The sequence below is a fragment of the Pteronotus mesoamericanus genome, unplaced genomic scaffold, assembly GCF_021234165.1.
Source record: "Pteronotus mesoamericanus isolate MK-2021 breed Mesoamerican mustached bat unplaced genomic scaffold, CSHL_Meso_final contig_50, whole genome shotgun sequence".
Taxonomy (NCBI): Eukaryota; Metazoa; Chordata; class Mammalia; order Chiroptera; family Mormoopidae; genus Pteronotus; species Pteronotus mesoamericanus.
The window spans coordinates 30,468,134-30,495,476 of NW_026555186.1; the positions used below are offsets into that span (position 1 = coordinate 30,468,134).

General features: G+C 44.9%; 1 protein-coding gene across 1 annotated transcript in view; it reads right to left on the reverse strand.

Moving 5' to 3' along the window:
• Positions 1 to 2,550: 2,550 nt before the first annotated feature.
• Positions 2,551 to 27,343, reverse strand: part of ARSB (arylsulfatase B) — a 136,641-nt gene continuing 111,848 nt past the window's right edge. The window contains exons 7-8 of the mRNA XM_054578519.1: positions 5,769 to 5,891; positions 2,551 to 4,998 (exon numbers count right to left, since the gene is read on the reverse strand). Coding sequence (XP_054434494.1) covers positions 4,733 to 4,998; positions 5,769 to 5,891 — 389 coding nt within the window. The 3' untranslated portion in view covers positions 2,551 to 4,732. The remainder of the gene's footprint in view (positions 4,999 to 5,768; positions 5,892 to 27,343) is intronic.

Genomic DNA, 27,343 nt, shown 5'->3' on the forward strand with positions numbered 1-27,343 from the left:
AAGTGCAGCTGTGGTTTTTCTCGGAGGACATGGCCCATGGAGGGGACAGAAGCACATCACCAAGTCAAGTCACCAGTCACCACAGGGCACCACCCAGCACCTACTGAAGCCGGGTGTGCTTGCCTGGAGGGAGTTTCCTTCTCTCCACACCGGTGTCATGGAGACACAGCCCTGCCCTGGTGAAAAATCACTTAATGAACACGCTTACTCCTTTTCCAACTTTTCCTTTCCTCCCGGGTCAGGTACAGTTCTTAGCTTAAATTGAAGAGCAATTTGGATTCATTGTGTGTATTTTTATGGTTACCAATGACACTAGTTTCCCCTCACTGTGGGGATAAAACAGCATCACTTAAAATTACTTCTTCTAGTAAAGAAGGTAAATTTGAAAAAAAGCACCACGTTAAGACTCCTGGGAGCGGAGGAGCCTCTGAGAGTCGCGGAGGCCTGCGCGGGCCCGAGGAGCTGTGGGACCGCCGGGGGGCTTGGCCAGATTTTATGGGGAAGAAGGACCTGTGGGCCAAAGCGACAGAACACGTGGAATCCCTCGGAGAGGGGCCCTCCTGCTCGGCCTGGAGTCCTCCTAGTTATGGGGCCCACACATTCCCAACACCTGTATGCGGTACACCCACCGCTTGCATTCAAGCGCCGCTTAAGAACCAGGAAAATCCAGGGGCCTGACTGTGAAGCCCCAAGTAACATTTTCATACCATACAGCTGCCTCCCTCACGGAATCAGAGTATCCTCTGATCAAAGGCTTTTAAAAATAGTTTTTACAGAAAGAACTCACTAGTCTTGTGGGTGTAAAAAATAAAAAGCAAAAATTAAGGTAAATAAATTCCTTTGCGGATCTTTAGGCTGGGTTTCCTCTGACTCAGGAGCCCCTCCCACCTCCCCTCCGCCCCCACCAGGGCGTCCTGTCCGCTGGGCTCCCTGGTGGCTGAGCCTCCTGGGAGCAGGGTCTGTCCTGTGCCCCTTCCCCCGCTCGCCGCCATGGCTGCCCCACCCTTGCCTCCACTGCACAGTGCGATTCTGGGTGCAAAACGTTGGCAGGGAGGGCAAGTCCCAGCTTTGGTTTATTTAACGTAAATAAAAACACAGTAAGTCCTGTTTACCTGAGGGGAGGAGCACGCGTGAGAGAGAGAGAGAGAGAGAGAGAGAGAGAGAGTGTGTGTGTGTGTGTGTGTGTGTGTGTGTGTGTGTCTGCTCCGCCCTCCTCTGCGAGACTCCGGTGCGGACAAGAGGCAGGTGCCGACTTAGTGGCTTCATTACTTGCAAGCTGGCCCCTCAGTGCCCAGGCCCCCTCTTCAGGCCCGTGGAGAAGGGGAGGAGGAGGGGCGGGAGAGAAGGTGCGAATGTGTGCGTGAGAGTGTATGTGAAATCATGATCCGATGGAGTAAAAACCCTGGGGACACCTACACCTCATTAATGGGATTAAAATGAAGATTTCCAGGAGAGGTGACCTTCTATTTATCTACCATCTTTGTGTCCAGGTTGAGGACTCAGTTGGGCAGAGTGGGATTTAAAAACCAGTCTGGGAAGTGGGCTACTTCATTATTTTCTTAAAGGGGTTTTAAAGGTTTATGGTGGCTGTATCTGGGTGGGTGGCTTTTGAATTGTTTAATTTTCTTTTATATTTGTCTGTATTTTAAAAAATTATTACAGAGATATTATCTCTATTGTTAGAAGAATGACAAGGGTTATTATATAAAATACCTTGAGCTCAAAGATTGATGACTTGGGCGAATCAGTTTGAGATGAAATCGCCTCTCCTGATGGGCGCAAAGCTCTGAGGCCAGGCCCAGGGCAGCCGAGTCACCACCTCCTGCCCTGCTTTGTGCCAGCCGGTCGCTGGCTCCTACGGCGGCAACGGAGCAAAGGTGAAAGGGAGGGGGCAGGCGCCTCAACACCAGCTGAACACACCTCCTCGCAGCCACTGGAAAGGGGGATCACCAGGTGAGCAGGCTGGTCTTTCACTGGCCTCTTTACAGAAAGAACTCACTAGTCTCATGTGTGTAAAAAATAAGAAGCAAAACTTAAAGTAAATAAATTCCTTTGTAGGTCTTTAGGCTGGGTTTCCTCTGACCCAGGAGCCCTGTCCACCTCCCCTCTGTCGACCCTAGGGTGGCCTGTCTCCCTGCCTGCACAAGCCATGGCTATTACTCTTGGGCAAAAAATAGCTTTTAAAGTTTAAGAGATGACTGGGAAAGATTAAAAAAATGGACCAATACATTTTAAGCATTGTGATAAAGACTACATAACTTAAAATTTATCATTTTAACCATTCTCAAGTGTACGCTTCAGAGGGACTAAGTGCATTCGTGGTGCTGTGCAACCGTCGCCAGTCTCGCTCCAGAAACCCTTCATCCCCCAGGTGGGAGCCCCACGTGCACAGCTGGCATATTCTAAAAGGTAAATTTATTTTTTGTTCTCCATAGGTGGAATAATCATGAAGTAACAAAAAACATCAAATAAACAAATCCCTTCTTTAAAGGTAAACAAATTCAGAAAGAAATAAGATTAATACTTTTAATGATAATCTACGAATCTGTTCACATTCTGGTACAGAGGAAGAAAATCTAATGAGATACATCCTATTATGGGTAAAATAAAATCTCAGGGACAAGTTTTACAGAAAATTAGTCTTTAGAATTCAAGTCCATCGAGTGCCGAGTGTCCACACTGTACTCCACAATGAGGGACAACTGCTGGGAGTACGGCAGGGAGGGCAAAGACGTGTCATCCAGTGATGGCCTCCACTCTGTAGTATTAATGGGTTAGAAGGATCCAGAAGGAACATCTGTGCCCAGTTAGTTCATAAATCTGCCACAGGCTTAGGAGTGAGAGGTAATAGTGTTTGGCCAGCTGTTTGCCAGCCCAGGAGTGGGGCAGAGGCTGGTAACGTGTCCTTAGTTCTAGCACCATTCCCTTCGTCGTCATATTTTAATCCAATCCAAGTTACTAGTGGCCAAAAGATACAGCTACTGAATTGAAGGATGGCTATACCAGGACCTATGCCATATTATTTGGTGGTTTAATTTCTATTGTCCCATCGAGAATAGATAGAACGGAGGATTATTGACAAAAGAAGAGTCCCTTTGGTAGGCATATTCTGCCCCGCCCCAGAGGACACCACGACTTCACTGTGGCATGTCCTACGACTGCCCAGACATGAGGCTGTGCTCCTGACCCAGGACGGCAGCATGAGAACACAAAAGCAATGGTTGGGGGATATTTATATTACCCCTGTATTTAGCTCACAGTGTGAGACTTCCTCATTTGCTCATTTGTCTATTCATTCATTCATTCATTTTTTAAAAAGGTGTACTGAGTGTCGTCTATGTGCCAGGCACTGAACCAAGCTTTGGTGATAAGGAGTGAATGAAACAATGGGGCGAATGCAAACCAGAGTACAGTTTTTGCACACATTTCTCTGATTCTGATACTCTTTGGAGCCAATGTAGACCGATCCACACTGGTAGGACATTTGTGGGACTGAGAAAGGGCTGGCTGGGTCACGCTGTGCATCCTTTTTCCCCCACCGAAGCACCTCAGTAAAAGCAGTAACACTGAGAGAAGAGGAACATGGATGCTCCTTCCTGGCTTTACCAAGGCCTGCAATCCCAGATGCTGGCTGTTTCCTTTTCAAATTGCCCACTTCCATCAACTCAGAACAACAGTACCCCTTTCCTGGGGTTTTTCCTCACTGCTGGAGAACAGCAGTGCAGCTCTTACTATGTTATGAGACACAGCCACGATCATGACAATAAACCCTGTGGAACTAGAAAGATCCTCACCAAACAGATGACACAGACGCAAGCCTAGCTGGCCCAGGCCTCTCCGTGTGTACCATGAGCAGGCTCACTGAGCCAGGCTGCCACCGTCTCTGGGCGAAGCTCTCACTTGGGTGTCAGGGACAAAAGGAAGGCAGGGTTCAGTGTTCCAAAAACCAGTGGTGCTCAGAGTGGAGAAGCAAAGCAGCTTCTCAGGCACAGGACGCCAGAATCAAAAGGGAAAGAAAAAAACACCACAGGGGAGCTGGGGGTAGCAGGAAGTCTAGACAAAATGAGCAATGGCTGGGGGGAAAACTTGGGGATAAAAACACAGTTCTTTACTGTAAAAAGCAGAACCAAAGAGTAGGCATATTGCCATCCTGGCCTTAACAGTGAAATGGGCCTCCTGCTCCATGACGGGATGAGTGATGAGGTGGGTGAGCAAGGGGTGACCAAGGCGGCTATTCACATGGAGCGCCTGGACACGATCTCTCCGACGGGGAGCCCCCTGACCAACAGGACCATTAACAATCGTCTGCTCCCTTCATTTGTTACAAGAAATGGGAGTCACTCCAATAAAAGTTGGCTATTGGCAGAGGGGAATCTGACATCTGACTTGCGAGGCAAAAGGAGCCAGCTGCTCCAGCCTCCGGGACTCCATGACTTCCTATTTCAAATCAAGTTCCCAGCTGTCCCACAGCTGCAGAAAAAAGGGGTGAACCCAATCACCCTCTCCTCTAGACACACCCCCCAGCCAATGGCAGGAGTGCTCCAGACTTCATCAGCTTCTTAAATGCACTAGGGGTTGAAATGAGACATGCCATTATGGTTTAGGAGCAAGGGAAGGGCCAGGTGAACCCGGGTTGGGAGAACGAGTGAGACAAGGGTCACATGAGTAAGTGTCTGAAGTCCAACTTGCCACAGAAAGGTTTTCTAGACCCCACCCGAGGCTGCCGCAAATCCTACAGCCAAGGCCCCCAAGCCCCAGTGCCCTTGGGATCGCAGCGGGGGTCCTGGTCCGGGAAGAACACAGGCACTGAGTGTTTGTGGTAGAACTGGAGCCGGGAAAGAAGCTGCTTGACAATATGGGGATGTTCTCTTGACAGGTCATGTCTTTCTTCTGGGTCCTGATCAATATCAAAGAGCCAGAGGGTCTTGGTCGGTGGGTCCGAGGAGGGTATCTCTGAAACATTGTATTGAGACGGTGGAGGGAACCAGTGACCGCAGCCTGGCAAAGAAACACAACAGTTTATTGGGGAGAGACGTGGTAGACAAGTTCTAATTTCAAGGAGAAAGCCCAGGGGACAAAGCTGAGCTGGGTTGTGGACACCGACCCATGAAAAAGATGAGGCCCTTGATACTGTGTCTAGATCTAAGACTCTGACATCTGGGGCTTTAGTGAGACGGGTCTCACTGCTTCCCAACCAGGGGTACCCAGGAATGTGAATGCAGGTATGGGGGGCGATTTTTCACCTGTGACATGACTTGGGGGGTGTTACTGGCATTCGGTGGTCAGGGCCAGGGATGCTAAAATGTCTTGTAACACGTGGTGCAGTCCCAAACAATGAAGAATTGTCTTGCCACAATTGCCAAGACCGTCCTCATTAACAACACCCCTTAATTGCATCACAGCCTTAACTAGCACACCACATGTGAAAACTATTTAACAGATGTCCCTTTTAGAGAACAGGCTCGGGGGAAGTAGCCCCCTCGCCCAGCCACACCCCTGGCTGAGGATGTGTAGAGCGTTCAGAAATTCCCTTTGCGTGCTTGGGAGCCCCACAAGTCGGGAATCCTTAGGCCTCCATGAAGCCTAAGACTGGTATTTCTTCCTTTTACTCCTCCTACAGCTAATTCTTAATTTTGCTGGGTGGGGCTTAGGATTTGTAGATCATGTCACTCCTCCCTCTTCCTTAATCAGCTGTTTCATTCAGCAGCCCCAGGGTTATCTTTTGCAAAAGGCAGTTGTTAAATTTTGGGAAGTGCTGAGCATTCTACCTGGGTAGCCCGTGAGAAGTTTCCAGTTTTTGTATCTAATTGCGGCATGGACAGATGTGTTGAAGGCTGAATATTCTGGAAGAGAAAAGTCATCCTTTGCTGGAGCTGTGCTGTTCCCAGGACCTGGGAAGAAACAGTTTAGGAGAATTAGATCACTGTTCTTGGAATGTGACATTATAAATCAACATTTTATGTCCTCCTTGCAGAACAGTAGCTTTTATTCAACATTGGAGTGTAAATGTGTATCCTGCACAGAAATGAATCTTCTATTAAGTATAAACAGAGCCATAGTTACATTAAACGTCAGTCATAAACCACCACAAACATAAAGGAAATCCCGAAGAGATTAGAATACTAATTCATCCTTAAAATCACTATGTTCTGCCAATGCACAGCTGGCCATCTGTAGAACAGTGTTCTGTTATAGCATGGTGAGTTGTTTTTGTGTGTTTTGCTTTTGCTGTTAAATGAATGAAATACATTTTCTGTGTATACTTCTACCTATATAGATAATATAATGCGCTATAAAATGCACATTTTAATGGAGTCTAGCTCAAGCTAGGAGAGGTCAAGCATGCCGTGATAAGTAGTGCATAGATTCATTTTTTTAAACCACAGGTATAAAATCTAAGAGTAATTGAGTGGTGCTCAGTTAACCATTAAGACAGGATAATTATGGGTGTAAAAATAAATGTGGTATACAAATTATTGGCTCATATTGTGGGTTACATTCATTTATCATCTTGAGATCTTATACTAATTGATCAATCAGGTTTTTTGAGGAGAGCAATTAATACCTGTCCCCTGTTCCCCTTTTGAGTTTGGAACCAATTGAAAGGTAGAGGACAAAGGAAGATGCAAATACTGATTTTGTTACTGATACACTTGTTTGGAGAGAACATAGTTTCAGATCTGTGACAGAGAGGTCTTGCTTATAACTGACCTTGACTTAGAAAGACTAAGACACCCATCACTGATCTTGCTGGATGCACACCAGGCCCCTTCAGAATGCACAGCTCAGGGCAGACCAGAGTGCTTCCATACAGCCTGGGGACACGCTGGTTCCAAAATTCGGCAGGCAAAAGGGTCTGAACTGAGCAAGCTTGGTTCCTCCTTTTGGATCTCTCCCTCCTTCACCTGCTTGTGGTGAGGAGGGTAAGGTCCAGAGAGATCTGAGTTCTAATACAGTTGAAAACACTGGAGGGCAAGGTATGGATGTCCCCCACCTCACTCCTACCTGCCCAACTCTATAATACTTAGTCTGTTTTAAGTCCACTCAAACATGGTCGCAGCAATCATGTTGGGGGCACTTCCAAAGTCAGCCAGACTACCCACCCAATGACTAAAAGCCACAGTTTGTGATGTGTCTGTCAAAGCGCACATTTCACCACAGTGGTTGGTCAATGGATCGACCGATCCGACCTGGAGGACTTTGAGAGCGCCTCCTCCCTGCCGGAGCAGGGCTTCTGCGCGGCTCAGGATTCCATGCAGGAAGCACTGTCAGTGCTGGAAAAAGCAGGGTCCCATTCTTTTGTCAAGTCTTGTGGAAATGACCCTGAGGACATACTGGAGACTGAGCCAATTACTATTGGCGGTTTCAGACCTCCAGTCTTAACAATCACATACCAACAAGTCATTAGCACCAAAGAGGAAATCTTTTTGAGTTGTTTCTCTGTTTGCTTCTGGCTACTTTGGCTCCAAGACAAAGGATGCTTCTAGTGACCGAGGTGCCTGAGGATGTCTGTCATAGGAAGTATGTTCTTAACGTTCAGACTGTGGTGGAATTGTGGGCCTTCATGACACGACTGTGAGAAGGCCCTTGTTCAGACACCAAAGAATGGGAACTAAGACAAGTCTGCTTTGTGAACAAAGACAAAGAAAAAAAGAGGAAGTTTAGCTAGCTCACTATACTTATATTTATATACATTTTTTCTTAAAGCAAACAGGAACATAAAATACCCAAACAATAAATAAGACTAACTGATGAAAGATGGTGTTATCTCAATAATATTTTTCATTTTCAGAAATTAAAGGGAAAATTACAAGGAAAACTACAATTGACACTCTGTGAGCTGGCATATGGAATAAACAGCTGTTAACATTTTGTCATATTTGCTTTTTTTTTTTAAATTAAAGAAACAGGACAATGAAGATGAAGTGACAGGTTTCTTTGTCCCCATTCTCAGTCCCTTCATCCACCCCCCAGAGGCTATTGCTTCATGATTTTAGTGTCTAGTGTCTCCTTCAGAGACTTAAAAAAATATGTTAACATGAGTGGGGGACCCAAAAAACCCAGGAATTTATTTATAAAATATTGTGTATTTATTCTTACATGTTTAAACTTCAGTCACATTCAAAGTACTCTCCATATGATGTAATACACCTATCGAAACATTTTTTCCACTGCTTAAAACACTGTTTGAATTCCTTGATTTTGATGCCTTTTAGCGCTTCTGCCCTTTTTTGTTTCCTTTCTTGCACATTTGCAAAACACTTCCCTTTGAGGACTTTTTTTTTTTTATCCAGGGAAACAAAAAACATTGCTTGGGGTGAGACTGGGTGAATAGGGAGGGTGAGGCATGGGGCTCATGCCTGTTTTTTAGTCAAAAACTGCTCAACACACAGTGCAGTGTGGGCAGGTAAGCCTGTAAATACCCATCATGAAATTGGCAAATGCATGGTAAGAGGCTTCAAAAAAAAAATTCACTGAAGCCCAATGCAGCCTCTCACAACACCAGTTAGTACAGGTGGGTTCCTAGAACACTTACCTAGTGGGGAAGCCTGTACTACAAGGGGCCCACCCTCCAAAAGATAACTCTGGTGTTTTTTGGGACCCCCCCATTTTGTGTATACATGGTCTCTCCAGAAGATATCCTGCCATTTATTATGAAAAATAGAGATATTTATTGAAGAGACAAGAAATGCTGTACACAGGACAATGATATCTCATATCCCCATCAAAGTAGGCACCTCGGGACCTCACACAGTTCTCACAATTGCCATCAGTTGCCCTGTGATACTTTCCTGACTCTCACTGATGGATCTGAAATCTCTTCCCTTTCAAAGGTGATTTTGGTTTTGGGAAAAGCCAGAAGTCACAGGGTGCCAAATCTGGACTGTAGCGGGGACGAGTCACCAGGGTGATTTGATGTTTCACCAAAACACTCTGCATGAGACATGATGCATGAGCGGGCCCGTTATCATGATGAAGCTGTGCATCACCAGCTGCCCACAGCTTCGGGCTTCTGAATCACCCGAATAGTTTCTGTGGAGGACTGTTCAAGCTTAATGCAAAATTTGATGTAGAGTCATTGCTCTACTCGCTCAGTCATTTTGAATGTGACAGTCACTCAATGGCGTTGACTGCCCCCACTGACTAGCACAGTGAAGTTGTCATTGGTCACGTGTGTGCATTCCAGTCCACTCTCCTTGGCTTCCAGGTTATATCCATGTGCAAACCGTTCTCGTTATAACAATGGTTGAACTTTATACGGAGACCTTGTATGTGTTAGGGAATAATGTACAGTACTGTTTTATACTTTTTAAATGTATGTGTATTATGGTTTACATATTCTACATTTGTTTTTCATTCATGATAGTACTTTTAGAGCTCTGTGATTCTAAGAGTGTATATATGTAACTGTTAGATATTTCACCATATAAAAAACATATCCTTTTGATGGGTTCTTAGGTTGCTCTAATTTTACTTTTATTTTTTCCTATTATAAGCTATCCTGCAATAAACATGTTGTCTACAACTCCTTGTGCACACGTACAAGGGCCCCTCTGGGTATGCGTCCAGCATAGGACTGCCCAGTTGCAAGGCGCACGCACTTCCAATTTCACAGCGTCACCTGATCGGCCCTCTAACCAGGCCTCTCCCTGTTTCTCCACATCCTCTACCTGATACTTTCAGATTTAAAATTTTCTGCCTAGCTAAAAATTTTAGAATCTAGAGCTTTAAAAAAAAAATCATTTCATCAGCAATAGTATCTTTCTTTTTCTGTGTCAATCCAAAGGGTACTTTAAAAACATTTTTAAATAACACTCAGAGAGAAGTGGGCACAAATCACACTTCATGAAGAGTGGATTCTCCCTCACGAACACCAGCCCACACTACAAGGACCTCAGAAACTCATGCCAGCAGCTCCCAGTTACTGCCCTCCTTTCCCCCAGGTAACTGCTATCCTAACTTCAGTTGGTGTTTTCATTATTAAGTCAACCATGTATGAGACAGACGATCGAGGTGAGAGATAAGAGGCAGAGATTTCTTAGAATGTTAACAAACTTTTAGAATTTCTCTGATAGAGTTGGGCTAGATACATATTTAAGAAATATTTATTGATTAACAACTGTGTGGTAAGAAAGTTTTGTGTTCTGAAATTCTGTGACATGAAGTATGGCATTTTGCCATGTATAATGTGCACTTCTTTGCCCAAATTTTTGAGGGAAAAATAAGGATGTGCATTATACATGGGTAATACTAATTTTGTATCTATATAAATGTTTTTTAATTCTTTTATTATGTTTCTGCATTACAAGTATAACTCTAGAAACCAATAATGATATCCTTATGCAAAATAATGCCTGGAATACAATAATCAGTTGTTTCTAAATGCAAATAAATAAAAACTGAATTAAAAAATTAAAAGGAAAGATTTTTTTCCCTGAAAGTCTGGGCCAAAAATGTTCATGCCCATTACACACAGCAAAATACAGTAATAAGCAAAGAGACATCTAAGAGAAGTTTTGAATGTAAAAATCTAAGGTATTTAGGGACTAAAAGTTATAAATAATAAAATTTCAAGGTTTCAAGTTGTGGTGATTGGGAGAACAGGGTTGCTGTTGGCAGAATAGAAATGTTGGGGCAGAAAATAGTGGTGCTAATATGATTCTGAAATTAGGCATATTGACTTTAAAGAATTAATATGAGCTCAAGGTGGAAATACCTACTATATATTGGAGCTGAAACACTGGCCCTGTGGAGAGACTGAAGCACAGTCTGATTCAAGCACCATCTACATGAACCCTGAAAATGGATTATTTGCCTGGAGAGTGAAGCAAGAAGCAATCAGTAGCCCAGAGACAGAGCGCCAAATGCCAAGAAAAAAACTGTTAGCAAATGAGACAGAGAAGAAAAAAATAACATGAGGAAGAAAAGCAGTTCAACAGGACATCACAGAAGTCAAGACAGCGGAGAGCTTCAGACCATGAATCACAAGTACCAAATATTCCATCCCTTGGCTTGATGAATGAAGAAAATGGAACTGGATTTGTTAACCTTTGGGGGGAAAAGTAGGGAGTTCAGAGAGAAGCATAAACAGATAAATCTTTCTCTTTTCCTTCTGAGCTGGAAGCCACCTCTAAGATAATAAGCCTTTCTGGCCAGACATTACTAACCAGTTAAAAGATGGCTTAGTCATGTGTATTGGTTTTGGATGTGAAAAAGGAGATCAGCAGAAAATTTTAGGGCAAATGAAAAAAAAACCCCCAAAATAAACCAGTATCTTACATAACACAGTAAACTTTTAGAGCTCCTCATCTGAACCACCTCTGGAAATCTGAAGGAGGTCCAATGTCCAGAATGAGGTGGGTCAATGGCTTCAGGGGAGAATGTGGTTTTCAGAGTCAGCAGGGGTTCTAGACACACCCTGGGAGTTGTTTCTAGATGGGATGGGGAGTTACTGGGTGGGAGTCCAGGTTCCCCGTCTACTTCAGTCGGCACAGTTTAACCCTTAAGGAGGGCTCTGTAGTATTTGCTAAATATAGTATACTTCTCTACATTTTTGTTGAAAGAAAGGCTCTGTGACTAAAGTATAATTTGAAAGACACTAATTAGTGATAGGTGATGGACTCACCAAATGGGGACGGGACTGAGAAATGCCTGAGGACACATCTGATCTCCTGGGGCTCAAGGCATTTCTTGGCTGTACAGTGCATCCTCCTGACTCTTTGGAAGCTGCTGTCTAATAGTCTATGATTGTGTTGTATCAAATACATTAACTTTTCTGACTATGTGCTTTATATGTTTATTGTATATACATTGGAAAATGTACAAAAACATATGAATAGGAAAACTAAAATTGCTTATAAATTTATTAGCTGCAGTTTACATTTTGGTGTATAATCCTGGAGACTTAACTACACAAAGCCTAAATAATATGAACATGTTAGCTGATTTGCAAATAAGAAGAGGTGGCTTCATAGAAAACAAGCTTTCCATGCCTAGAGAAGATTGGGCAGGGCAGTGAGGAATCCCAAGCACCACTGCAGGGCTGCGCTTCATCCTCTCTGGAGTCTGGCTCAAGTAGAATGAATTGGGCCTGGCTGGGGAATGGAGCTTAGAAAGAGCTAATGCTGTGACTGCGAAGGAAGGTACTGGTAGAGATGGTAATGAGGACAGGGCTATGGGATCGACAGGAAGAACCGTCTCCCCCTCTGCCAGAAGGCCGCGGTGCACAGCAGTAGAGTGCGCACTTCTGGAGCCACGTGGCTTGGGTTCCAATCTCAGCTCTCTCGCTCACTGGTTGTGTGACCTTAGGCATTAGCTGCCCTCCCTAGGCCTGGATTTCCTCATCTGTAAAAGGAGGATAATATCGTCTCTTTAACAGGATTGTTGTGTGACCTAAATGTGATGATACAATGAAAATGTATTGGCACTTTGCCCAGCATATATTACATGTGCAATAAATGTTATTATTACCAGTTGTGTAATCTTGGGCAACTTTCTTATGCCTCCATTTACTATCTATAAAATTAGTATAATAATAGCAAGTAAGATAAGGCACATGAGTACTTAGCACAGGATCTGGGATATTGTAAGACTGTGGTCAACATTAAAGATAACAGCTAATACTTATAAGCCCTTACTATCTGCTTACAAACAGAAAACACTGTGTTAAGTGTTCTAAATCTATTAACTCATTTAATCCTCATAATAGTTCTATGAAATAGGTAATAATGTCAGTCAATAACTCACTAAATGCTACTATTATCAGTACGATACAGCTTTTTTCTTTTATTCAAGACCTTACAAAAAAGGAGAAAAGTAGGCAGAAGCAATTTGGTTTCAACAAAAACCCAAAAAACAAAACAAATCACTTCTTTGGTCTGTGTTTGGAGAGGACCTATATTTGCTCCCCCGTTTATGTTCCAGTGTTTGAGCAGAGTTGGGGAAAAGGCATTAGTGGTGGAAGTTTCAATTTGCCACTTTTAGGGTTTAGTCCCCTTTCTGCTCTGCTGATTGGCCTGCCATTCACATTTCCATTGAGCTCTCTTTGTGTTTGATCGCTTTTATAATTTACAAAGACTAGTTTAAAATTTTATTCTACTTCTAATGACTATCTTATTATTCCTGCTAGTAGGAGGCCATCTTCACACTTTAATGGCACATGGCTGTTTACTTATAGCAACTTACTCACTTGGGCTAAGTGAAGAAAACCCTGCTTTTCCAGATATCTGGTTGTCAAGGTATTTCTTCAAATGGAATCCTGCCATATATGTTCTTTTTGTTTGTTTGTTTTTGTGTTTTAAGAGCGAAGGAAGGGAGGAAGAAGGAGGGGGAGAGAAACATCGATGTGAGAGAGAAATCGATGGGTCATCTTCCGTAGCACCCTGACCAGGACTGAATCTGCAGCCCAGGCCTGTGTCCTGATCGGGAATCAAACCAGTGACCTTTTGCTTTGTGGGAAGATGCCCAACACACTGAGCCACCCCAGTTAGGGCTACGTATGGTGGTTTTTTTTTTTAATTAACAGGTAAGCCTTAGGTTTAATTAGCACAACTACCTTCAACTTCCATGTTTAAGTTGAAAGGTCTTGAAAGTAGCATGTTTGTTAGCTTATTATGTGAGTCAGTATGTTTCAGAGTTTATTTACACTAAACATTTGATCAGTGGACCTTTTCTTCATGGCTCAATCCAAGAAAAGGACCCCAATTCCAAGTGAAGTTCAAGTCATTAGGATTTTATTTTAATTAAATTTTTTAAAAATCCTCCCCAAGATCATGTTTTTATTGATTTTAGAGATTCTCTCAAGAAGGGAGAGAGAGAGAGAAACATCAGTATGAGAGAGAAACATTAATTGGCTGCCTCCCATCCTCACCCTGATGGGAAATTGAACCCACCACCTAGGAGTGTGCCCTGACCAGGGACTGAACCTGAAACCCTCTGGTGTACAGGACGATGCTCCGACCAACTGAGCCACCCGGTTTGGGCAAGGCACGAGGATCTTTATTGTGCCAGCTTGTCTGAGCCCCAATGCCCACTGCTGGGACATTCCCCTGAATCATAGTGCATTTGGGCTACATCTGGCCTGACGCACCTGGGCTCACGTGGATCAGGTCTCCAGTCTGCTCTGGGTTTACATGTTGTCAACCTGTGGGCTCGGGCCACGGCTGCCTCTCATCTCGTTGTGTGGTAAGGACTTGCATACCCAGATGCAAATGTGTTCATTGTTGTCTTGATTCTTGTTTTTGAAAATCATTCTGAATCTAAAAATAGAAGCTTTCTCTAAAAATAGTTCCCAAAAAACCCTGGCTAGAACTCCCACACTCTTGAGCTGATGCTTTACTTTGCTTAATTTTCAAAGATGAAGAAAGCCCCCAGTAGCCATATGTACGGCCCTGTGGCTGGGAAGCTGGGATTACAGAACTGTGAGGAATTAGCCGCAGCACTCCCTGCGCTGTGACTCAGGTTCTGGGAAGGAACTCAGAGAAACCAGAGTGCATTTTCGTAGGTTGTAGAACAAATGATCTTTCTATTATCTTGTTAAGTTATTTAACCACTCTGAATTCCTGCTTCCTTGTATGTAAAATGGAGGTAAAAATAATGCCTCCCTCACAGGGTGGCTGGGAGGATGAAAGGAGACCCTAGGGGTAGTGAGCGTGCTGTACACTCTAAGTGTAAATACCCTGGTTACAGGTCTCGATTCCCACAGCGGTTGCGAGAGGAGTGGGCACACAGACAAAGCTGACTGACCAACTGAAAAATTGATCGGTAGCCCTCTAAATCAAGGTGTGATCAACAGCCCAACTCTGTAATGACTGTGAGAGCTGAGCCAGCTGCCAAGGGAAGACGATATTACTAGAAAATTATGGGCAAGACGGAATGAGAAAATGTGGAGGTATTAGTCAAAGGGTAAGAAGTGTCAGTCATGCGAGATGGGTAAGTCCCACAGATCTACTGTACAGCCTGGTGCCTACCATTAACAACGCTGTACCATCAATACTGTATCATGTACTTAGAAATTGGTTAAGTATTCTTATCACACATGCACACACAAAATAATAAATAAAGGGGGCAGGAAAAAATTTTTGGAGGAGATGGATATGTTTATGGCATAGATTGTCATGATAGTTTCATGAATATATATTTATCTTAAAAATCATTAAGTTGCATACATTAACTACGTACAGCTCTTTGTATGTCAACCATACCTTGGACTTTATTGTGTTTTAAAAACAAATGAATAAAAAATAACATGAAAAAATGTAGCAAAAACACCTAAATTCCATATCCTAAACCACAGGTCTGGCCAAAATTATGAAAATCAAGTGAAATAGAACAGGGATTTCCAGTTATGCTTGTACATTGGGATTGCCTGAACCTCACAGTCACCTTTGTACTTGACTCTGTCTCCCTGAGCCCGGCACAGCTCAGCCCTGGGCATTTCTGTCCCCACGTGGGCTGCCTGGTCTTCCGTTGCCTTCAATGACCTGAAATCACCATCTTTAGCAGCAGCACCTGTAGGCTGGCAATGGTCTTGCCATGGCTCCCTCCTGCAAACACTCTCTATGCAGCTGCCCATATAAAACAACTTAAAGCAGAGCAGTCCAATGTCCACCTTGGTTCACTGCTGGCAGTCCCCAAGGGACCTCTCAGGCCCTACGCACCTCAGAGTGACAGACAGTGGCCAGCACACTCTGCTGAGGCGCCTGTGTGGGCACAGGTGCAGAGGGCGAGGGGCCTGCAGGCCTGGGGAGCAGGTCAGCGTGGGCGGGTGGCGGAGCTGGTCTGCGGTTCTGGGTTACGGTGGGCCGCTCCCACCCCTCAGGCCACGTAGCGCTCTGCCTGCTGTGTGAACTCTGGAGAAGGGGAAAACAGGGAGGCCTGACACCATTAAAACCCCCCTAACTTCATCCTGCCTCCTATTTCTGGATTTCAACCTGATTGCTGCGGGTTCTTGTTACACCCGTCCTACTTATTTAGAATCCTGTCTCCTCTAGGCGAAATCCTTACAATGCGAAGCAGGAGTATCGAGGAAAATATGCCAGACATAAAGCTAATCAGAAAAAGGTGAGGAGGGATATTACAGATGGTATTTACTACCTACAAGGGAAAAATAAAAATGTCCATAATTTTTATACATGCAATCCACATGACATATTTCAAATGAACCTAAGTTTATGATTTTCAGTTTACAAAGTCAGTTTCTCTGACACCTACTCATTCAGTGCGTAGTTGGTATTTTAAAAGTCCTAGTGAAAAAAGAGCTTTGATGTGGTTTGCTCAGCCTAGATGGAGTTCAAATGTTAATCATTACTGAACTGTGCATAATAAGTATTCGGAGAATGTGCCTATGTTACAGGGAATTTCAACAGTTGGTTAATATCTGACATTGACCAAGGATTCAGTGAATCCTCAACTCCCTGGTAAATCCATCCATTTATATCTGAAATAGGTTGATGAAAGATCTCCTCATACTTCGGTTCAAACTGAATCTTGAATAAATATTTTATTTTATATTACTAATTCATTTGCCTATTAAACAAATACTTATTTTGTTGATCATTCTAGGTGCTGTATATTAAATCTTCAAAATGAATAAACCAGAGTTTAGCTGGTGACAATAAGGAAATTTGTAAAACATCCTAAATTCTAAAATAGTAGAAAATACACTTGTTGACTGAGTAAATAAAATGCACAAAGTGCCCGAGAGGATCCAGGAGGGCCGTGCTCCCTGATCTGGGTCCTAAAGGACAGGTTGAATGTGACACGTAAAGAAAGTGTGACAGAAATGACCCAGGGAGTGGGCAGCGTAACCTTGAAGATTTTTCCTCCCCATGGAAACATCCTCCTTTTCATAGACCGTGCACTCCCTCTGGCTTCACCACATTTCCGTGCCCCTGTGAGCCACCCTGCCTGCCTTCAGCCCTGCACCCCGGTGAGGAGCGGGGCAGGAGGAAGAGAAATCCTGTCTATCTGACGCCCATAAGATGGCCGGCTTCTACAGGAGCTCCTCTCTGATGTGCCGCACACACTGGCGCGTCCGGGAGCCCAATCTCCACATCTTCCTGCTATAGTTCACGAGGTAGAATCATACGGATTGAGATGAAAGGCAAAGCAGAGGGGCAGGAGCCTCCCAACGACCGAGGAGGAGTTAGACTAGAAGAATGCTTCAGAAGCCACAGGAAATTCTCCATGGAGAAATGGTTACTGTCAGAGAGAGGGAAAGTGTGAGCGAGCAGGGAAGGGGCACCCTGGCTGTGGCAAATAGGATGTCAGTGAAGACTGTGGAGACAGCAATTTCACCGGGCTTGTTACGTATAATGCCCATAATAAACATGAACGAGCAGCCCAATGAGCTTGCAATAACAAAGACAGATAGGAGAGTGTGTATTTTCTCTAATCATCCTCCAATTAAAGTGAAAACAGATGATCATTTGCAGTTCTGACATCATTGTTCGTGTGCCAACCACCGTTTCCATTCTGGTCCTGCTCCGCAACAGGCTAATCTAATGCAGAACCGTGGCTGTCCTTTGAATTCACATTTTTAGTTTGCCTCTCTCTAAACACAAGTTTTTCAAGTAATTGGTAGAGTCCGTCAGCAAATCGCTATAAATGGACACTTGTGTATATAAAAAAAGAGAAACTAACCAAAAATATTCATCTTCAGCCTGTGATTAAGATGATGAGCATGAACCAGGCTGAGTCGTCTGTTCTCTGGCTCAGGATGAAAGAAGAAAGGCTCCCCGACCCGCAACATGGCATTTAGCAAAATTCCAACTTTCACAGAGCCCCACGGTCCAAAATGCTTTGCCGAAGGCCACACTCCTCCTGGGTCGTAGAGCTCGTATTCCAGTGTGCAGGAAAGACGTGACTGGGCTCTGAGTACACTTTTGGATAAGGATGAAATAATGCTAATTTAATACTTAATTTGGAAAGGAGGCCCTGCCCACGGGATCAGCCGGGGATGGCTGTCAGGTGGGCCTGGCGTCTCTCTGCAGCGTCGTGGTGCTGTCCTTCCAGGCCCTGGGAGCGCGAGCTGGGGCTGAGGTGGCCACAACTTCAGTGCAGAAAACTAAAGCTGGCTGGCGCGCCTCCAAGGGCAGCCCTCCGCAGCACTGCGATTCCATGGGCCAAACCCCAGCATGTTACACAAACCCTGTAATCACTGAAATGAGGGCCACTAGGAGCTGCTTGCCAAAGGTAAAAAAGCAAAAATTTGAGACAACTCTTTCTAGCCTACCCTAGCTCTTGGCAGCAGCCCAGCTGAAACTAAGGATGTTTTATATTTCGAGCCTATCAGGGTCTCCCAAAACACAGGATTCAGAACACAAGTTCCGGGTCCAAGGAAAACGGAAAACACATCTGAGACAGTCAGCAAAGATGGTGTCTTTAAAGAGGCGCCTCCAATTCTCCAAATCAACTTGAAAAGTCCCGTTGCAGAGTACCCGCCTTAAATGTTCACGAATTTGAAGATGTTGATTTGAATCTGGCGGCTTGATTATGGAATCCAACAGCCAGCCAGCTTGAGATTCCTGAAGCCTCGGTCAGTCCTCTCCCTAAAAATCCTTTGTAAACTGTCATGTCCATACCCTTCAAAGTGCTTCCCGAGGACTGCTGGCTGTTGGGCACCTCGCACACATTCCTGAAAGGACTCTCAGGAGGGACAGCATCTGAATCTGTGCTGGCCAACACAGTCTGGGGAGACACCCTCTCCCTACCAGTCACCTTGCCATCATTTTGAAGCCAAAAGTAGGTGGGAGGAACTCAACTCTACTGAATTCGATCGGGGGGAAAAAAATCCAGGAACTGAATTTTTCATCTGACTCAGAGTGTGGAGGATCTTCAGGCAGATCAGGAAGTGGAATGGCGGGCTACTATCATATCAGACGCTCAGGTTACTAGAAGGTGGTATTCTTCAAAGCTTTAGGCAGTCGACTCTCCTCGGGGCCAGAGTAAATTCTGAAAATATGGTCATTTGCTCTAATGCTCTCTCTTGGCTCTAGATCAGTTTTTCATATGAATAATCTTGATAAAGTGAAAAATTAAAAAAACAGATCCCCTCCCCAGGCTCAGAGTAACCCTCTACCCTCTGCAACTTCTTCTTTGGGCGAGGAGCATTGTAAATAGGAAAGTGGGAGTACTTATAACTGAACACTCCACGACAAACCCAGAATTGGCCGCCAGATGAGGAGCCTAGTAGGAAGCAACCCCCCGAGGACTAGATGGTCACTGGCCAGCTCTACTCCCCACCCAGTATTTTGCCTGAAGTTCTCTCTTTGGGGCTGGAATTCCCAACAAAACATCCCCCCTTAACTGACTAAGACTTTGCATTTTAGAAGGAAGACAACATTAAAAAAGCAACAAGATATCAACAGAAATGCTTGGAACATCTGCTTTGTTGAAGGAACTGTGTAAGGTACCACAGGGACTATAGAAAAGAATTACCGGTAATTAATTAATTAATTTTTTTTTGAGATGCGCCAGGTTTTTAGATAACGGGAAAAGTATTTGTATTCACTAAGTTTAGAATGAGTTGGAAGGATTAATGTCAAAAGTAAAAAAAAAAAAAAAAATGGCAACACATGACAAATGCCAAAGGAGTGGTAAGACATAATTTAAATAATTGAAGCAGTTCTTGAGCACTTAGATATGCAAGCCACTGCGCAGAGAACTTCAGGGAGTACGTGTTACAGAACTCCAGAGACAGAAGGGTTGCTTCTGGCTGATCCAGTGAAGGCAGGCTTTTCGGGGGAGGTGGGACTTGGGAGCGAAGTCTGGCACCGAAGGATCTGTAGGCTTCACAGAGGCAGTGGGTAGGAAGGCGCTGTCCCGGGCACAGGGGAATAGTATGCGACAAATTCCTCAAGTCTGCTTTGACTCTGGAAAATAGTTGTGCACCCTCGCTAGCTGGAAGGATGAATTGAATCAGTCCCCCCAACTACAGAAGTTACAACTTTTTTCAGTAGGTCATTAGAAACCAGTAACATTTGTTTGAGCACATTTCAGAAAGATTCATGTGCATGCCCACTATGATGTAATTATTAAGCTTCCCAGATGACTTGATGCTGCAAAACCATGGTAGCCAGGAATCATGGTCACCAGGAGAGGAAATTCCACGTTGCAGATGTGTAAATTAGCACCCTGCATCAGGGCGGGAAGAAACCATGGAGCTCTGTTGGGTGAGCGCTGAGACAGGCCAGGTCTGGGAGGCAGATGGGAAGTCAACATGACCAACAGAGCAGGAAAAAAGAACCATGAGGTCTGAAAGGACCTCACTGAAAGGGGAGGCAACGCTAAGGGAGATGCTGCTTTCTGAGGGGGATAATGATTTAGGTTCCGACTCCCTGTGTGACATGAGCATGGGCCACGTGGGCTTAGATGTGATGCCACATTTACCGCAGGTGCCTTCCCACTTCACTCTCCCCAGTGTGGGGGAACGAAGCCTGCACCGCAACACGGCCCACAGGGCCCGTGCCGGCTGCTCTGCCTCCTTCCTGGGATCCCAGTCCCACCACATTTTGTGGCCTTTGCAGTCAGGTACATGCCAATGGAATGTAAATGAAGTGGAAGCGCAACTCCCAGGCAGGTCTGGGCCCAGAAAACCCTCGTGTGCACAACCGTCCATGCAGACAAGCACGTCAGCCTTGGCAGCTCATTAAAAACGGCAGAGCCACAGGATGGAAGAAGCTGTAGTCCCTTACACCCTGCTTGCAGGAGAGCTGTCCATTGCTCGGGAACACTCATTTTGTACATGACACGCGTGAGAAATGTCCCTATTGTTGGACGATTCACAGTTTCAGTTTGATCCAGCAGCCAGTGTTTTATCTTAATGAATCCACCCCTCCTTTATCTCATCTCACGCCACTCCCCTCAGCCCGTATGTCCAACCACACTGGTTTCTTCCAGTCCTTTGGACTTACTAAGTTCTGCTGGTCGGTACAGCCTTTCCCTGCCACAGGTTCTTTGCATTTGCTCTTCTCTCTCCTCAGAGCACTTTCTACAGCTCTTTGCTTGGCCAACTCCTCTTCTGGGCCTCACATCAAACAACAGTTCCTCAGAGCTGCCTTTTATGGCCTCCCTAATAAAATTAAGTCAACCTCCATTCATCTTTTATAATCCATATTACAATCTGCAATTGCATATTTCTTTATTTATTTAATATGTCTCCTATAAAAATACAAAATTCAAAAAAAGGCAGAATCATGACTATTTTGCTCCCTGGTATACCATTCATTCAGTGCCTAGGCTTCTGGTAAACATTACTGAATAAGTCAATGAACTGGAGCTCCAAGGTCATGGGTAGATTTTACAGTGATCTAAATAATGATAGAGAGAACAGCAGGCTGAGACACAACCCAACTGTGGGAAATACGCACTTCTCAACTGCACACCCCCAAAGAAGACACTCGAAAAATTAAGGAGATTATTATTATACAGTGAAAGAAATTAGAACTAGCAAGGGGCCTTAGACATCATGTCACCTGATCTGCCCTTTGCATAGATGAGGAGATGGAAGTTCCCTGACCCGGTTAGTTGGTGCCCAAGCTGGGAGCCGCTGGTCAGGTATCCAGCTGTGTATTAGTCCATCCAAAAATAAAAAATTAAAAAAAAGTTTGGACTCTTCTGTTTGCAATGATACTGAGAAGGAATATAACTTTAAATTTGTGGCCAGGATAAACCTGTGGTCCTACTGCTAGATCTCAGGATGTCTCATGATGTTCATGTGATGGATTTAAATGAACTGATGTTTTCTAAGATCTTAACTCCAGGCCTTAGCTCCATTCTCCTGAGTGGCCAAAGAGAAGGGGGGCTGTTGGAAAGCGTGAGGAAGGGACATTCAGGTCCTTATTTGGCTGTGTTTGCTCTCCTAAGAGTGAAATAGTTATCTGCAAGAGATAAAGAAGCTTCCCCAGAAAAATGAACAGTGTACATCCTGGGTCCTGGACAGAAGCATCTTCCCTTCCCCTCTATGATTCTTCTGCTCTCACGGGCAGTGTTGTCATTCACACATTGGAACAGGGGCTCCAGCTCCAAAATAGACAATTCACCATAATAAATTTCCCTCTGCACTGGGGACACTTTCTGTATTAATATGATTAAATTAGCCTGTCAGCTCTCTGGTATTCTTTGAACACTTGAGAGAAAGCCAGCAGCTTATGGGCTTTTCCAATAGAAATATTTCCTACTAAAAAGTGATTTCCACACACATCCCTGCCTCCCTTGATCAGGAGATAATTGTTGGGCTGGCTGTTCTAGTCGCCGAAGCTAAGGTCTGGCACACAAACTGTGTGCTTTTGTAAGAATGCCAAAGGGAGCAGAGAAAGCCCTGGATTTGCACCCCCCACCCCACTCCCACAAGCTTCCATGAGGTCAGAGCATCCAAGTTCCCACAGAAACGGTGCTGGTCTCCTTGGCTGAAGGGCTTGGATTGGCCGTCAGCCTCCTGCCAATGGCTGCTTTCCTACGTTATCCAACCTAAAGGCCTTCCAGAGGTTCGAACGGTGCAAGCTCAGTGAACACTGGAATTTTTCCCCGCGGAATACAGGAATTTATGTTATTTCAACAAGTATTCATTGTTTACTCTGTACCTGATGCCATACCAGGAACTGGTTTTATTCCGTTAGGTGATTATTTATTGAACACCTACTGCACACTGGGTATGGGGCTGGAGTGCCATTCTCTGCAGGCAAGGAGGTCTCGGTCTAGTGACGGGCTTGTTCCTTATTCCACTGCCCTTGTCCTCTCACCTGAGGACACCAGGCAGAACTAGACGGGGTTCCTGGCTGTCCTGGCGAGTCAAGGGTGTAAGCAGAGTGCTCGAATGGCCCTAAGAGTCTTTTGCCATTAATGTTCTGAGAATAGAAAAAAAATGCCATTTAGTTTCTAGGAGCTGACATAAGACATACGCAGTTAGATTCCTGAAAAAAGCAACAGAAATACCGGGGGAGAGATTATCTCTCAGGGTGAGTAATTGTTCACACAGATGTAACCTAAATGTGGAATGAAAAGGAAAAGAGTGTTTTTCTCCAGCTCAGAGTGAATTCTTTTTTAAATCAAAAGTAGTTCATTCCTTTCCTTGCCTTGCTATCCCCTCCAGACCCACCTATCACTGAGGTTAGAGGACTCAGTCAATGTAATCACAGAAGTTTCTCTTACGGGAAAAAAAAGTCAGAGAGGAGAGGAAGGTTGGGAACTGCCTACTTTTCACGTGGCAGAGGAGAAATGGAAACCACGGAACTATTTTGACTTATTGAACAAGCTTGAAACAGCCACTGGGGAAGAAAGGGCAAGAGCTCAGCGGGATCAGGGGAAAATATCTTGACATGGCAGATAATTAATACACTAAAACCAACAACCAAAGGCAGAAATGGAAGCTGTAATTACCCAAATGCTTTTAAAGAGGGGATGTTGGAGTGGAAACAAAAGTGGGCGGTTCCTACGTTCACAGATGTGGAGGGCCAGGTAGGGACTGCCCTTCTCTTTCCCATGGGGGGTGGTTAGTTGTCTGCCTGTCTTCCATCTCCCACTTTGCTCACGAGTCTCCCTGCTCCTGGACAGCAGCCCGACAGCTGCACACTCTTCGGGGATTGTGACAATGCTGCCCGGTGTTGTGTGTGTCCTCACAGGTCTGTGGCAAGTCTCCTATAAAATCAACGCCACTCAAGGACATGGACCATACCATTGAATTCCTTTTAAATTACTTAGTGTTTAGCTTAATAGGAGCCCCATAAATATTTTTTGAGTGACTGATTTTTCTCTGCAATATTTGCGACTCCAAGGACCATAGACCTTTTATAGAGTCTCAGCACCGACTTCCATCGTTTTGTGAGAACAACACAGTTCTTAGAAACAGTAATTCCTCCCGGGATTGCTCAAAGGAATGCACACTGGAGAGTGAGAGAGAGACACAGGCGAGATCATAAATCCCATTGCAAAGGGACAGTTAAAAACACTGAAGCTGCCTTGGCCAGGTAGCTCAGTTGGGTAGAGCATCATCCCAATACACCAAGATTGCGGGTTCGGTCTCTGGTCAGGGCACAGACAGGAATCAACCAATGAATGCACAAATAAGTGGAACAACAAATTGATGTTTCTGTCTCTCTTTCCTCCTTCCTCTCTCTCAAATCAATAAAACAAAACAAAACAAAACACCAAAGACTAATAATTGCTGAATCGCATTAGCAAAAGGCTTAATACTACAATCATACCAAGTTTACCTCTATACTCAGTGACTTTCTGCATTTGCCACTTATCTGTGGTCAGAATCTGAAATGTCAGTAACATGTCAGAGCAGAATTAAGCCAGCAAAGCTCACAGGCAGCTAATATTATTACATTGTTAGAATGTACATTTTAATCAGTGATTTTATATAGGTATTAATACAGATTTATTGATTAGAAAAAGGACAAAATGAAATTATTAGGAAGAAAAATGTCTGTTTCTATTCATTAATTTTATTTCTAATTATTTTCCTTCTGTCGCTCCCCCACTCCCGCAGAAAGAAGAGGCTAATAATGCAAACTTTTCCCGCTGCTTTCCATGGCAGTAAGAACTACTTCTAAGAAAGCAAAACTCACTCTTTTTAGTAGATTTTTCTGGTTCTCCTTGACTTTGATTAGAAAAGCAAGCATGAAAGAGAGGGAACGATAATATGTGAAGATAAATATGTGGTCTGTGTCCTCTGACTGGGAAAATGCCTGGTGAGCTGGACTGTCCACTGGAAGGAAATTTAAAATAATTGGTTATACTGAGAGTGCACCAGGCTCTGGTACACGTTCACAGCCAGACTCGGTGCCTGGGTACCTGCCGCAGTGCAGAACCCTGCACGGAGCACTTCAAGAGAGCAGCCCTTCTCTGCCGGGACAAGGGCAGCGCTGGAGAGGCAGGGAGAGCTGGATTCCACTGATAAGGGCAACTGGGGTCCCAGTTCTGCCACTTTCTCGCTGTGCAGCCTTAGGCAACTTACTTTTCTTCTTTCCTTTCCTTCCTCCCTCCCTTTCTCCTTTCTCTCTCTCTGTCTTCCTTCCTTCCTTCTTTCTTCACCTGGGGATATGTTTATTGATTTTAGAGAAAAAGGGAGTTGGGCGGGGTGGGGGAGGAGAGAAAGAGAAACACCGATGTGAGAGAGACATCGATGGGTTGCTTCCCTTAGGCGCACCTGAACCTAGGTATGTGTCCTGACTGGGAATCGAACCCATAACTTTCTAGTATACAGGATGACACTCCAACCAACTGAGCCATCCAGCCAGGGTTGTATCTTTTTTAAAAAATGTGCTCATGCCAGCTCCCTGGGATACAGGCACAGTGAAAACGTCATGTTTCTCTTTCACAACCTGCCATTAAGGAGGCAGTGGCTCCTCACTGGGGAGCCTAAGCCAAAGTTCAGAGTGCTGACCTGTTTTTGGAGGGCTTCAGGCTGTCCCCACCCTCCCTGAATCAATAAGAGGAGGAGCCTCTTATTTTCAAAGACCTTTAAACATATCTGAGAAACCTGAAGGGAAGGCCCCTTAAGAAGGTGTAGAGGTGTGAAGATGCCAATAATCTGGGCCATCTTCCCTAACTAGGAGATCCTCAGCGGTGACCTTGAGCGAGGCAAAGAGACGTTGTACAGAGAATCTAAGAACAGAGGGGATAAGAACAAAATGACCTTATTTCTACCTTCCTTCCCACAAATTATGAAAAATTTCAAGCATGCACCAAAGTGGACTGAAGAGCATAATAAACACCAAAGTACCCAACACCCAGCTCTGGCAGGTAAGGCCAATCTTCTATCTTTCCCTGCCTTTCCCTCCTCCCCACATTGTTTCAAAGTAAATCCCAGCCACTGTAACATTTCACCCGTAAATATTTCAGTATATATCTCTAAAAGACAAGGATCTTTTAAAGGAAAACTGTAATTATAATACTATTGTATTATCACATTAAGAGACATTTAATGAGGAAGATAAGCAGTATTTCGGAGAGCATTAACAGTCATTCCCTAAGGGCTGTGCTGTCTCATTCATATGTTGAAATCCTAACCCACAAAAACGACAGTATTAGGAGGCCTTTTGGAGGGGCTTCAGTCATGGCAGTGGGGCCTTCGTGAATGGAACTAGTGCTTCATAAAGGAGGCTCCAGAGAAGGCACTGCCTATGAACAAGGAAATGAACTCTCACCAGGCTGTGACCAGGCTGGTCCCTTGAACTTGGACTTCCCAGCCTCCAGATCTGTGAGAAATACATTTCTGTTGTTTATAAGCTACCCAGACTGTGGTATTTTGTTAAGACAGCCTAAATGGGCTAAGACATCCAGTTAGTGTCCAGACAACTGCCTCCACATGGTTATAAGACACTTTTCTGGGTGGCTGGGAGGACACCATCCCAGGGCTAGTAGCTGCCTCAGGGCAGTCCAGCTCGCTGGAAGAGCACATCCTGTACCGGGCGGAGTAAGATTCATTTCATGTTGCATTTACACCTCCCAGCACAGAGAGGCGTTCCTATTAAAGCATTTCCCTGATTTCCGGAGCCACAGGCAGCTGCAGAAAGTCAAATACTTGCGAAGGCCACAAGGGACCATCTCCCTCCAGCCTTCAGGACAGCCCAGTCTTCAGCCTCAGCTGATGCCTCTGCCCTGTTTGCAGTGTCCCCAGGGGGACCAGGGTGGCCTCCTCAACCCTCCCGCTCAGGCCAGAGGTGTCCTGGCTAACGCCCTGTTGGATGCGGAGTAAGGTGGGACAGCACACAAAGAGGCATCAATAAATGTTAACTATTGCCCTTGCCCTGCTGTTGACTCTCTCAACTAGTCAGAGCTAACATGTTAATGAGTGCTACGGGCTCCTATCTAAGGCACCGGATTTGCGGTGCAGACATGTGTGGATTACAAACTATGTCCCAGGCACTGTGCTGGGAGGGGATACAGAGATGAGTGAACAGACACCCAGGTCCCTGTCTTTGAGAGCTTTGGAACCTGGGCCTGAGTGCCCTCCGAGTGAGCAGCAATAAGTGCGTGCTTCATTCTGCCCAGAAAGGCAATGGTCGTACTCTCTGGAAAGGCCTCATCAAGGAAGGCTACATTTGGACTAGATTTCATAGGAATAGATGGATTTTATCAGGCAGAGGAAGGCAAGAAAGACAAAAGGAACAGCATGAGGAAAAGCGAAGGGGCAGGAAAGCATGTGTTGCATTTGGGGGACAGGAAGAAGGGGACATTGTGAGCACGAGACAGAATGGAGGTGGAGGGGGTGAAGTGGGGAAGGTCAGGAAATGGGGCTGGACCACTTGGCGGGGCGGGGCCTCTGCAGTGTGAACTTGACGTGCTGGAGCAGGAGCTGGGCGCTCACTGAGGGAGGCTAAGCAGGCAAGCCGTC